Source organism: Epinephelus lanceolatus, chromosome 22 (genome assembly GCF_041903045.1).
Source record: "Epinephelus lanceolatus isolate andai-2023 chromosome 22, ASM4190304v1, whole genome shotgun sequence".
NCBI lineage: Eukaryota > Metazoa > Chordata > Actinopteri > Perciformes > Serranidae > Epinephelus > Epinephelus lanceolatus.
In genome coordinates, this window is record NC_135755.1 from 27,609,586 (window position 1) to 27,624,333 (window position 14,748).

Consider the following 14,748-nt stretch of genomic DNA (forward strand, 5'->3'; position numbering starts at 1 on the left):
TTTCCATATATTAAATACATTTAGGTTGTACACTTCTGCTAAATATTATACTGATGTGCAATAGTTTAATTACACCACAGAAAAAAAAAAACACTAGATGACAAACCAGTACAAAATATGTAAGAAACTGATGGAGGCCTTCCTGAAAATCATTTTTGTCAGACTGACAGCAAATAATGTTCATTACATAAGAAGGTTTAACTGATGAAATTTATGTTTGCAAAAGCCTTGCAACCAACTGACAAAAAAACTAGAGAAGGAAAGAAACCATTAGGTAGAAGAAAAGGATATTATACAGTAAGTATGCTGGAGTCATGGAAAGCCCCCAAAGTTGTCGATCTTCCACAGAAAACCTGCTTCTTTCACTTCATTAGACAGTCTTTATTGTCAGTTGTTGTCTTTCAGTCTCTTGACCAGAGACCTGACACTCTGGAAATGATATGAGTTGTGTACATTCAATATCCAAGTGTCTTGGCGGCTGATGAACAGCACAAAACTGAACAGCAATGCAATCAAAACAAGAGTCATGTCCTTATGGGTTGTGGTTAGCCTTCGTGTTACCCTGTCATAGTTTAAAACAAAAGGTTGCATCTACCTTAATTACTTACTAATTTAATGCATCACCCTGTGAGCATGCTTCTGTAAGTGACCTTGGATGATGCATCACCAGCAGACACAGGCTGTGTTTAGCTTTGTTTTAAGTTGGTTGTATTAGTGGTTTGTCTTTGTTTTTACATGCTCAGTGAGGATTTTATTTTCTATGTTTGATTTGTTATTTTCTCCTCATGTGTTTGCTCTTGCTTGACTTCATGTCATAGTGTGTGTTTTCCCACCTGTTTTTCACACCTGTGTCAATGAGTTTTTCAGTTCCACCTGTGTCTAATCACCCTGCTCACTCTTGTGCTCCCCCTGTCTTTCATTGATTAGTTTGTGTCTCCACCTGTGAGTATTAGTTTCCTAGAGTAAGTTTATTTCCTAGTTTGAGTTCCTAGTTATTTGTCTGTAGCTTTCCAGCCTTTTGTCCCAGAGTTTACTTTTTCCAATTGTTTTGTGTTTCTCGTGTTGTTGGATCAACATGTTACCTGCCTGTTGGGTGGACTGGTTATATCATGTATGAACGAGCAGAGAAGTTGAACCTAGAGCAGATTGTAGTGGACTTCAGACTGCTGAAGACTCTGAATGATGTTCACACAGGTGAGTTCAACAACATGCTCACTGAACTCTTGCACTCACTCTCCACATGAAAACATCAACAACCCCTGTTTTGCATGTGTGTGTGTGCGCACACAATAAGGGATGTGTACAAACTGGGCAGTTCCTCTTTTTGCTATAATGTTTGTGTTTGTGGCTGCATCCACTGTGGAGTTTAATTTGTTTACACATCTCTTCAAGAAACCGAAGTCTGACCTGAATGACTCGCTCCACAAAACTGTGCTTTCCTACTTAGAAGATGCTTAACATAAGGATTGGATCTTCACATCTGAATTTGACAATTACAGCCAACATTCTGTTCAACCTGTATTTCATAGCCTTCTTAAAATACACAAGTCACTAGTGAACCCCCCTGGTCATCCTATGGCGGCTCAGACGGACTCTTTGTTGTCTCCCTTGTCAGAATCGATAGACTTTTATATAAAACCTTTTGTAACGACTACCTTCTTACAACAAAGTTTATACAGACTTTATAAATAAGATCTCTAATCATATTACAGAAGCTATTTTATTAACCATGGATGTGGCCAGCCTGTACACCACCATACCACATACCAGGCCTTGAGGCCTTTGACTTGTTTTTGCAGAAGTGAGACAACTAATCCATACCCTTTGAGTGCACAGTTGCCCACGTACAGATTCACATGGTGTGTGTTTGGGATACAGGTCATAAGAAATTGCAGATTAAATAGTCAACTGAACCCATTAAGAAGAGCAATGTATTCAGACAGTTTTTGTGAATTTGATAGTACGATTGCTTTATTGAAAGTACAGTAGTATCATTGCCAATAGTGGGATAGTTAGTGGGCTAAAACTGTACATTAGTAGTTGAGGTAGCACGTTGAAAGGCAGATAGTTAAAGTGTTTATACTGTATGTTGTATTGACTTAAAAGTGGGGCGCACTGGTAGAATGACTGACTGACTGACAGAATGACACACTGACAGTTTCCGTGATTATGTACAGCATACCATACCATGACTTAGTCATACCAAAAATTAAAAAAAAAACAACCAAAAAAAACATTCGGCCACAGGGGGAGCCACAGTGATCGGACACATTTTAGCCATTTTTAAGCATTTTTCTGTTGTTATAGCGCCACCCAGTTGCCAATTAGAGGTGAATTTCTCCAGTCACCTTGAGGCGTCCTGTTCTACATATCTACCAAATTTAGTAAAAATCGATATGGCGGTTAGGCCTAGATAAGAAATTAGCTCTCTAGCGCCCCCATTTTGTTTGATGGGGTCAATAATGGAGGGGTCCCCTCAGATTATGTGTGGTCATATGTCTACAAAGTTGCGTGGTGATCAGAGAAACCCTTGAGATGTTATACACCTTTATGTGATGAGCCACGCCCTCCGCAATATTCATTGCCTTATAGAAGCTCAGTTTTAGTAAGTTTTCCAACTTTTGCCAAGAGGGAACTTTAGATATTGGTCCCTAGATTATGTTCACTGAGTTTCATGCAGATCGGTCAAACTTCCTAGGAAGAGATCGATTTTAAGTGTTTTTCAGAAAATTCAAAATGGCGGAAAATCTATATGACCGGAAGTTATGGGTTCTTGAGGCACATTTGTTCCTCATGAGGAGAGGCATCTCTGTGGAAAGTTTCATGTCTCTACGACGTACGGGGCATGAGATATGCCCATTCAAACTTTGCAATTTCAATCTGTTGCTATAGCGCCCCCTTTGGGCAATTGATGTAATATTGCTTTATTTGCATCCTCCCATGACCCTCTACCACTGTGCCAAATTTCACATGGATTGACCAAGTCAGTGAGGAGAAAAACGTGGAACAGACAAAACCACACACAGACAGACAGTTTTCGTCATTATATAGTAAGATACAGCTAATCCACCTAATGAGTTCATTCTGGATTTGTCAGGTTTTGAATGAGCAGAGAAATTGAACCTAGAGCAGACTGTAGAGGACTTCAGACTGCTGAAGACTCTGAATGATGTTCACACAGGTGAGTTCAACATCATGCTCACTGAACTCTTGTATCACTCTCCACATGCAAACATCATCAACCCCTGTTTTGCATGTGTGTGGGTGCACACAATAGGGGATGTGTACAAACTGGGCAGTTCCTCTTTTTGCTTTAATGTTTGTGTTTGTGGCTGCAGCCACTGTGGAGTTTATTTTGTTTATACATTAATTAAAACCTTTATTTAAGACTCGGGCAATATCATTTATGTAAATTGAAAACAATATTTATACATCTCTGTGCTGTTGCCCTGGGGCTTTTTTTATTCTGCTGTTGATTTGAGAAGAGGTGTCTGAAAATTTAATTTATGGGGCGTAACAGTGCTTGTTGCAACCGCCATGGTGTCCACAGACTTTTTATGTATTGCTGGAGTTTTGTCTTTTTACTAGGTGATTTTAGTGGAGCTCCACTGAGGACATGGCTGTATATTTCTAATTGATTATCAGTTATATACTTTGGTTGCAAAGTGCCATCTATAGAAATGGAATTGTCATGTAACTGATGTTGATTACATCTTGATGGGTCTGACTCTCAGTGTCCTGGGTGTTTAGTTTTCGGGATGTATACTTCTACTCTCCAGTAGCTTAAATGATACCATTGCTGAGTTTTTGGCTTTTGCTGTTTTCAGGGAAATGCATTCTTTACTATGAACACCAGGGGTCAGTATGTGATTATGACAAAAGTTAAACTTGTTGGCAATGCAGAACACATTACTTGCATATGTTGTCTTATTCAAACTATTTTTTAATAAGGGACAGTGCAACTTTCAGAGTGCACAAATAAAAAGTTCAAGGAGCCAGACCACTCTATCCAAGATATAGAGTAGGCTATTTAGCAAAGACAAAGTCCTTGATTTGTTTGTCCTCACACAGCTTAAATGCTACAAAATATGTATATCACTTAATTGTCTGTGGATATTCTCATTTATCCAGGTCAATTCCATTCTGGCAACAATTAAATCGTAGGCAACTGGACTTTGATTTTGTCTAGAAGACGTTTCGCCTCTTATCCAAGCGGCTTCTCTAATAGAGAAACCGTCTCTAAACAGGGGAGGTGGCCTGAGACACCACCTATCCTCCATTTACAATGCGGCCCTTGCTGCTGTACCTAAGAGATTGAACAACAAAGACTGCCCTAAACTAACCTCAAGTGGCTCAAAGAAACACAACGACAGTCGTTCACTGGTAACCACACATCATGCCTAACGACTGTTGCTCACCAGTGGCCCCACCCACTCCTAACGACCGTCGTTCACTAGTGTGACTCACCTGACCCAAACAATGGTCCAGTGAAACTCCACTAACTAAGTATTGTCTTATGAGGGTGGTGGGTGTACACCTCCACAGAGGTTAAAAACCTGAGTCTTGCTCCACTGTTTGTCAGACTAATGAGGACTAGTCAGACTGATGTGTTGAGAACTGATGAAGCCGCTTGGATAAGAGGCGAAACGTCTTCTAGACAAAATCAAAGTCCAGTTGCCTACGATTTAATTGTTGCCAGAATCACTTAATTGTCCACGTCATACCAACCTCTATCACACACTCTGTCATGAAGAATTAACACAGTGGCTCCCCCAGAAATGTATCATAGGGGTGGCCATATCATGGGGTGGCTCACCAAAACCAAAAACACCCATACTGAATTTCAGTATTTCTATTATGAGGTTGAAATATACTGTATAGGCTAGTTTAACTATGAGAGTTAAGGAACTGCATACTGTTTTCATATTCTACAGTTAATATTTCTAATTAATTGATGTGCATAGACTAATACTGGTACAGTTAACCATCACTGTGATTACAGTACATGGACATGAATAACCAATTTATGAAGCTTTAACTGGTTTTAAGATCATATTCTGGATATGGTGTTTACATGAGCACAGAGAAACTGATTAATAATATTCCCCGCCTTCACAAGTAGTCCAGCTAGCATATTCAGGTTTCTCATAAATGAAATATGGTGTTTACATTCTCAAACACATACATGGGATACTCTAAAACCCTGATCACAAATTAGATAGTCATGTCCATCTAAACACACTCATTTTGAATTCCACAACAATCATGTTTTTAATGGGTCATGTATCTGTATGGTATATACATGTGTTAGGTGTTTCATTGCTCTTCAAATTGGCTAGTTGTCTCTTTCTTTAGCAAGACAGATATACAGCTTTGATTTAAAGGCGTGCATTGATTATAAGGAACAAAACATTCACTGAGAGCATCCTAAAGTTAAGGGAAGACTGGTGGGTACCCATAGAATCCATTCAGGTATCCTGAGGTGAGAGTTCAAGGGAATTTTGCCTAACTTTGGAGCGTTTTTAAGCCCATTTCCAGACACTAGATACTTACAGTCATTTAGTTTCAACAGATACCAGATAAACAAGTGCATCATAGCTCATTAAAGACAGTGATGTAGGCCTCAAATTGTGGAGCTAATGTATCAGGATATGGGGGGTGGCCCCTCCATGGGGGTGTCCCTGGATCAACACTGTATGAAAAACAGTGAAGTTTTCTGTCACCTGTTCTTAATTGTGCAAGCAAACTTCAGCTTCAGTGCAAATGAGGACACAGTGATCCTCATGATGTCATTAGTCCTGAGGGGTTGTCCTTCATTGGCCTGTGAGTCCAGTCACTGTTAATTTGCAGTATTTCGGAAGTATATGTATAATGAATTGTACTATAAGGCATAGTATACACAGTAGACTACTAAATGAATTGGTTGTACTTAACTGACCTGTTACTGTAATTACTATCAATCTATATCAGAGGAAAACTTCACTGCATACAAACCTATCAGGCAAATTACCACTTACTTTAATGAATGACAGGGCTACATCCATTCAACAGTCTTACTGAGAAATAACACACATACACACACACATTCACACAGGAGAGAGATACAGACTAAGACCGTCCATTCCCTAACAATCAATCAGGGAAATTGGCAGCCCTGTTGTGCTGCTACTCCGGGGGTCCTGATTTCACAGCCAGCCTCCGTCACTACTGCGTCAGCACTGATGAGCTCAGCGTTACCGGCAGGGAGGGAGGGAGACATGGGAGGGGGGAGTTTGCGAACGGAGGGAGAGAGAGACTGAGGAAACAAGGAGAGAGGGAGAGAGTGAGGGAGGGAAAAGAAACGGGGTGTTGCCGCCTCTGAGACACACTCACGCATCGCAGAGTAACAGCAGCAGGGCGAAGACAGAGCATCCCTCCATCCTTCTCTCTGGGACTGCTTTTTTTGAATTATTGAAGCCGTACAAAAGCCTTTACATTATTCAACATAATCAAAGCCCGAGATATTGTGGAGATACAGTGCGCCTCGTCATCCATCGGCACAGCGCGTTGACCGCAGAGGAGAGAGCTGTGTGTGGCTGTTTCAGCACCTCGGACAGAGAACATGGCTCCAATGCTGGAAGACGGAGCTCAGCTCGGTGAGTGTGAGGCTTTGACTCATTACAGATGACTGAATGTGTGAGGATGTTGGTGGTAGCCTTGTATCTTGTTAATCTTCAGAAAGTGAGTTTCTCATTAAACGTGACTCGTCTCAAAAAGTATTACCCATCGTTATTAGTCACCAATACCTTTAAATTAAAGATACAAATTGGCAAAAAAAGCTTATGAGAGTCATTTAAATGTATTCTAAATTATTGCCAAAAAATAATAACAGTACAGTTATGTTAGAGTATTCTATGAAAAAATACTCCTCCAGTGTGGAACAACGTGTTTGGGGAGACCTCCCGCCTCCATTTTGCAGCTAGCTCCAGGGCGACAGCTACAGTACGGATCAGACAAACTAACCAAACAGGAAGGTGGAGACACATGTTTTGAGATACTGATACAAGCAAAGTTGATTTATGTTTATTACTTATTAATGGATTCGAGTGGGTGTTACTATAGCACAGAGGAAGCATGGAAAGCACCTGTTTGTTTGCTTTATTTCCCCCTCGCTTCAGCAGCTCTCTCTCTCACCGCCCTCCCGTTGCCACATCCATCTGCCTGTTGTTGTTGTTGTTGCCTTGAAAGCCACTCCACCCAGGACGTTAGGCTGAAATATTAATGACAATAGAAGGAAGGAATCAGCGTGTACAAGTGCTGTTCTCAAATTGAAATGAGCTTACTGTCCCTCCTTACTGACAGGTGGTACATGAATTGATCCTATGCCCACAACTATCACAGAAAGGAACTAGTTAACAGTATATATTATAGAAATATTACTAATAATTCTATTTCTAAGGTATATACACTTGAAATGAGTGTATAGGCATTGTAACCTTTAAAAAATACACAGAAACATAAATTACATAAAGGCTTGTGTGATCAGAAATGGCAGCAAACTCCTAAGACATCACCATTTACCTGTAAAGCCTTATCAGTAAATGACAGGGAAATAAGTAGTTGCATATTGTTAACATACTTTTTTGCTGTGTGTTCATATGAGACCCTCTCAGAATCACACAGGCAACAAGGCTGTTGTATGAGAAATTATAAATCTATGATCAAAAACTGATCATCGAGGTAGATTTGACCAGATGAAAAAGATACAGGGGTAAATATCCCCCACCCCCACCCTCACCCCTGTCTCCATCTCTCTTTGTATGGGTGTTAACCTGAGTGCTTTTCCACTGGGCCGCCCTCTTAACTGCAGGGACTGGTGTGCGTTTTCCTCCACTGAAATAGACCTATTAACTCTGACTGCATGAGAAGGCAGCGTGATTGTTGTTGAGTCACAGTTCAACGGCACAAAACAAAGAACTCAGACACCAAGAGGAAAAATATGCCAGTAATGTGTCTCTATAGTAACGTTTTAGTGGTACTACAGAAGACAAAAGTACCATTGAAAGGAGCTAGGTCCCTAAAGTGATGTTATTGTTGAAGTCAGTATCACTGACTTTGAGCACAATCTTTCCCTGCTTTAGGAGTATGAATGATACACGGGGCGTATCACAAATTTTTGGCCTGTTTTGTCAAAACGTACACTTATTTCTAATGTTTGTACTGTTGCTGAGGTCTTTTTACTTTTCGATGTTTTGCTTCTGAGTTCAGTCATTTTTTTATAAACCTCTTGTCAAGAAATCAGCCAGTCGCATAATGACGTTAGGTGGTTTTCCCAGCAGTTCATTACTTACACCAGCTGTTTCCTGTTGATTTACTGTAGCCATGTTTGGAATATGCACACAGTACAGATTATATTTCATCAGGGTTGAACAGATTGCGTTGTTTTCATCTCCCTCTGAGTCAAGACAGCAGCCTGCGTCAGTCAGACACACAAAATGGATTCAGTTGCCTGAATTCAACAATAAAATCTGTTGGGGTGAATTGTTTTACTGATGCCTGTTCTACAGTATTTGTCAGGGTGTGTGGTCAGACAATGCTAATGAAAGTTACATCTCTGTTCCCCTCTATAGTGGCAGTGCCAGTAGGTGTTGCTGTGGTGAGTGTCTTCGGCCTTGTCTTCACTGTGTCAGCCTTTGCATGGATCTGTTGCCAGCGCAAGAACACCAAATCCCAGAAGACACCTCCCTACAAGTTTGTGCACATGCTCAAAGGGGTCGACATCTACCCGGAGAGCCTCAGCGGCAAGAAGAAGTTTGCTGCTCCTGCCACCACGACAAGTAACGACACCAGTAAAACTGATGTTAATGGAAACTGCCACACTGTGTCACCAATGAGTCCATCTGGAACCGGTAAACTGACGGCAAGCCCAAATGGTTCCAGACCGGCTCTACATCTGGATCTGGAGAAACGGGATCTGAATGGCAACTTCACCACCAAACCATTTCATCACCACCACCAGAAGGTGCGCAGCTCCCCGGACCTGGAGCTGCCTTCTCCCCACGCAGGGTTCACTCAACCTGGGGTGATGGACCGCCGTGACCTCCCTTCACCATCCAGCACCCTCTCCAGCCAGGCGCCCACTCCCGCTGTGGACAAGCCCCAGGGAGAAGAAAGGGAGGGCGGGCTAGGAACCCTCCACTTCTCCCTGGAGTACCAGCCAGAGAGGAAGGCATTCATTGTCCATATCAAGGTACTGTATATGTTTACAATCAGTTTTTTGATAGAATTTTGAATTTAAGGCTTGACACAGTCTTGATTGATTGATTTGACTTTGGATACAGGAAGCCCATGGCCTGACCCCAACTGATGAACAGTCGCTGACCTCTGACCCTTACATCAAACTGACCCTGCTTCCAGAGAAAAAGCACAGAGTGAAGACCAGAGTCCTGAGGAAGACTCTGGACCCTGCCTTTGACGAAACCTTCAGCTTCTACGGGATCCCGCTGGCCCGAGTGTCAGAGCTGGCCCTTCACTTCATGGTGCTGAGCTTTGATAGGTTCTCACGTGATGAGGTCATCGGAGAGACCCTCGTACCCTTGTCTGGGATCGACTTATCAGAAGGGCGTGTCCTGATGAGCCGAGAGATCATCAAGAAGAATGTCAAGGTAAGATGTGAAACAATTAGGATGTTTGAACCTTTTTAAATTCATGATTATTTCTTTATTTTTTTGTCTTTTTTAATCAGTTTTCTTTGCAACACATTTATTTTATGTATCAGTCAAACAGAATACAAAATCACTTCAAAATACAAATCGGCTCCAATAATGACTCATCATTTCTCTCATCATAAGGAAAGTGCTAGAGTGCTTCCACTGTTACAATATTAATCAGTGCATCAATCAGCACATAATCATCTTGAAAACCATTTACCTATTAAAATACAATGATATATGCGAATTATGAAACTTTCTTTTACTCACCTAAATGGAAATACATCACATTATATTTCTGGAAACCACATTCTCAAGTTTTAATTTACTCCAATGGTATAATCTGCACCTTGAATAAAGTGTTAAATTTCAATCTGAGCAATATATTTTGCAAATGCCCCGAGTAATTCACTTTCATCACTAGCTACTTTAGAATAATGTTAAATGAAGCCAATGGAGGAGGCAGATAGGAAGTGTATCCCTCTGTGGAGACGACACCAAGATCTGTTGCACCATTATGGATTTGAAAGCTGATACTGACGTCTGGTGATGTTTCTAGATGGACTGCTGTGAGTTTGGATGTGTGACCGCCTTTGCTGTTTCTTTCTTAAATTTGCGTTACCAGTTTTTGTTTCAGTTTTACATAATTAACCATATTGCCAAAGAGCTGCTTCGTCTGAAATCCTTAAAAAATGTTGTTTATGTGATCAATGCATTTAACAGCGGAAATAGATATGATATGACATGTTTCCTCTACCACGTAGCAAACAAGGCATAGATCATTGCATAATCAATTATACAGTTAATTAAACTTAATTTATGTTTAATTTAGTGAAGATCTTTACATCCGAACAGCATCAGGGAATTAAAACAGTAATGCAGAGATGGACAGTTTCAAAGGGAATCAAATGGCCATTTTTACGTTCCCAGTAGTGTATTGAATAGATGGAGTGATACCCACACCACACCATTATGGATCAATGGGCTGGTGGTCAATAGATTTCTGCTCCAGACTGGCTGTTCCTGGCAACTGTAAGAACCGCAAATATACTTTAGCTCATTTCCAGGAGGACATTTTTCCTTTTAGAGGACCGTCATGTACTGTGTCATCAGAACCATTTGTTGAGCTGTGGGCTGGCGTACTGTGTTGTAGTATTGTGACACCTATGATACTGTATATTTCTTGGAAATGCACTGGATTAAACTTCGCAGCAGGCTTGGCTTCATTCCATTCAATGTACTGGTGAATGTAAACGATGGATTGTAAAATGATATGTCTATCCTTATCATAGGTCTGTGGTATTGTATACAGCAGCGCTCTATAGATTTGAACTCGATAGCCTGGCTGTACATGAGCATTTGTCCATTTGCAGGTGGAATGTAAGATGATATCAATGTAATGATAAATTTGTGGGCTTATATTGTACTCCACAGAGCTCTAATGGGAGCACTGTGCCTACCACGTGGCAAAGGATGAGTTCGCACACATTTGTACCTTCCCAGGAGGATTGTGAACTATCTGTAATATCTCTAAACATCTCTGATACGATATAGTGCTCCAGAGAAGTGCCTGGAAATGCAGCTCAGATTCTGAGATATATAAAAGGTTCATTCCCCCTCAGCAGAGCTCTCTCTGTATTTTCATCATCAAGAGGATAATATTTCCTCAACCATGTTCTGCTGGCTCTCTCCAAGCGGAGAGTAACCATATTTTTTTCAATTCCATTTCTCATTTGGGTCTCAGGAGGGACAAATCTCATAAAGCTGTAGGGAGGAGTCTGCTGTGTCTGAACGCTTTTTAGTTCGATCAATAGAAAATTAGTTTTAGAATCTGTGATATTGCTTCGCAGTGGGATTCGTCTTCTGGATTCTTTTTTGTAATTTTATGTTGGCAGGTGAAAAGAGAGAGCGGCTTGGCCTCTTTAACTATAGTTCTTTACTGTGTACCAACTGTCCTTATTTAAAGTGTTCTCTTTATACAAAGAGACTGGCACCACTTTATGTGCAAATAATGGTGCAAACAACCCTTTTGAGGGGTTGACAAAAGGGCTTTACAGAATGCAAAGACAGAATCAAACGGAATAGTTTATTCATAATTCCATCTAGTATTTCATATCAGCATGAGACTTGTTTTTTGGCTGAATTTTCTCAGTACGAGCCGTCTCCCTTGTTCTATCAGATTAGAAGCAGCCTTTTGCTAACAGGGTGGTGGCTCTCTTTGTCTGCATGGCATAGATTATGTCTCACTGCTTTGTGTGGGTATGTGTGGGTGACTGTGCATGCATGAGCACACAGCACTTAGGGGAATCAATCCAGCATGTCTCAAGCAGCATTGCCATCGCCCTGTTTTCACCCTGGAGGATGACAAAAACATTAAATTAAGCATAGCATATATTTTCAAGTGTAGTCACTACTTCTTTCATCTTTAATGAATATGCCGTGACCAAAGAGGAGCGATATAGAAACACACCTGTATTTTCAGAGACCTAAACATCGGGTCAGTGGTAGAAGTTGTCTTTGTCTGTGTGCTACTTCTTATTGCCATGGCAACAATGAGCTGAGGCGCAACATCCCGTTAAGTGTGATCACAGCATCCGAGGTGTCAGCTCTCTTGGGTGTGGACACAGACATGGATGTGTGTGTGTGTGTGTGTGTGTGTGTGTGTGTGTGTGTATGTGTTTGTATTGCAAATGCAGAGTAGGGAGCTTCTCAATCACACATTTGTGCTGGTTAGCGTATAACACAAGCCATAAGCAGGTGGTGATTATTTAGTTGACAGTCATTTAATTGTCAGCACTGACACCATTTGCAGTACAAGCAGCTGCAGGTTTCACCACAGGATTGTTGATAGTAGCTAATAATTTGCTTCATTATTAATGTACAGATTTTCCAATAGTCACACCCTTTTAGCTGCTACTGCGTGTATTTTTTCTTTTCTTAATTTCACCTGGTAAAACTTGTTAAATTGTGAAAGAAATTGTGAAGGACAGATGTAAATACAGTGGCAGTGATTTTAGCCTCATTCAACACTATATTCACAGTATATTAACATATATATCAGCCTCTGTGGCAATAAATAGGATCAGGATAAGGGGAACTTTCATTTTAAAAGTGAGGAAAGAAACATGTTTTGGCTTGTTTAGTCTGCTGCCTTAAATATGTTTCAGTGCCAGTTCATGTCTGGTTCAGACGCTGGTAAACATGTCAGGAAGTCTCTTCTTCTCAGTCCCTTTTCACACCTGCCATCTCTTTTTTGCATCACCATTTTGTTTCATTTTCCACCCGTATTGTGTCTCTCACCACCTGACACCCATTCACCTCTCCCCTGTCTATCCACAGAAGTCCTCAGGCCGAGGAGAATTGCTGCTCTCCCTGTGTTACCAGTCCACCACCAACACTCTGACTGTGGTCGTCCTAAAAGCCCGCCACCTGCCCAAGACTGAAAACAATGGACCTACAGGTACAGCAAATCCTTTCAAAATGCAGTCCATGGGATCGCTGCTTACACAAACAAACACAAAAGCATGAACTTGAATGTGAATGAATGTGCATGAACTTTCTCCACATGACCGTTAACGGATGCAATCATTTTCCTCTTCCTGCCAAGTAGCCCAGACTACTTTGGATGCTGCGATAGTTGCCGTAATGATACCGCCACCGCACTCAAGTAATCTGATCAGGATGTGATAGAGAGCACTTTAGTGACAAGCATGCACACGCGCACACACACACACACACACATACACACACACACACACACACACACACACACACACAGTGTTTACACAGCCAGCCTCTTTTGTCCTCATCACCAGCATCCATCATTTCCGTTCCATCGATTGCCGTATTGATCTGGCTTAGGAATAATATGGCTCTCTGCAGCGGCTGCAGGGATGGATATTCACCATGCCTTTTTTTTTTTTGCTTCTGTCCTTACTTTGCTCATCTGCTCTTGTCATTCTTCTCTAGATCCGTACGTCAAGGTGAACATGTACCATGGGAAGAAGCGTGTTTGCAAGAAAAAGACCCACGTGAAGAAGTGCTCCCCCAACCCGGTCTTCAATGAGCTCTTTGTCTTTGATCTGCCCTCTGACGAGGGGCTGAGGGACACCAGCGTGGAGCTGCTGCTGATGGACTCAGACACAGGCAACTCACGCTGCCCCAATACTGTCCTCGGGCGCCTGGTGCTGGGCACATCAGCGGCGGGCACGCCTGGCGAGCACTGGAGGGAGATCTGCGACCACCCGCGTCGCCAGATTGCCAAGTGGCACGCTTTGTCAGAGGATTAGAGCGCCAGGGTGTTGTTGGTGGATTCTGTTGTCCATGTCCGATCTGGTCCAACAATGAGAGGGACGGAATGAGGATGGGCAGGATTTAACATCCTGCTAGTCAGTACCCAATGGACTTTCAGTGTGGGAAACAAGGGGGAGGGGACTTTGATGTTGTGGGGAGGGTCATTTGAAGTGATGTCATCACTCAATCAATCACCTAATCACTTATCTTTGAAGTTATCGGGGTTCAGCAGGGAGGGCGGGGCATGACAAAGGGAACCCCATAGCTTTAAACGATCCCAAAGACTGTCACCGAAAACCACCTGGTAACATGCAGCATCATCTCCATGGCAACAACCAATTGTCACTGTAACCGTGTGCAGTGCAGAATGTCTTAAATGTCGCTATTACTCTTCTTCTTTTCTTCCTCTGCTCCTTCTTCTTCTTCTCTTTCTTCAGCTCTTCCTCCTATAAATAGTAATCTAGTCCAACATATGAAAACCAGAATGAACCACATCTGACATTGCTGTAAAAAATGTGGATTATTAAAGTTTATTTTATAACGACAATGTTTTCTTCATAAAGATGTAGATTGTTTTTATTTATGTTCTTGTTTTGTACTCTTATGGTTGATTTGTTGAACATGTTTTGTAAGTATAAGTGGTATTTCATATATGATTACTTATTAAGTACAAGAAAGCCTAAATTAGGTGGTTTGAGAAAAGACTGGAACAGACTGAGTGCACTGGGGACAGTTCATTGTGGATGCATTTATGTGTGTGCGTGTG

General features: G+C 41.6%; 1 protein-coding gene across 1 annotated transcript; it reads left to right on the forward strand.

The window, feature by feature from the left end:
* The first annotated feature begins 6,299 nt into the window (after nt 1-6,299).
* On the forward strand, nt 6,300-14,529 carry syt4 (synaptotagmin IV). Its single transcript, XM_033610458.2, has 5 exons — nt 6,300-6,635; nt 8,610-9,229; nt 9,321-9,644; nt 13,029-13,149; nt 13,659-14,529. Exons 1-5 carry the CDS (start codon nt 6,602-6,604, stop codon nt 13,976-13,978), a joined length of 1,419 nt encoding a protein of 472 aa, XP_033466349.1. The 5' UTR covers nt 6,300-6,601; the 3' UTR covers nt 13,979-14,529.
* The last annotated feature ends 219 nt before the right edge of the window (nt 14,530-14,748 follow it).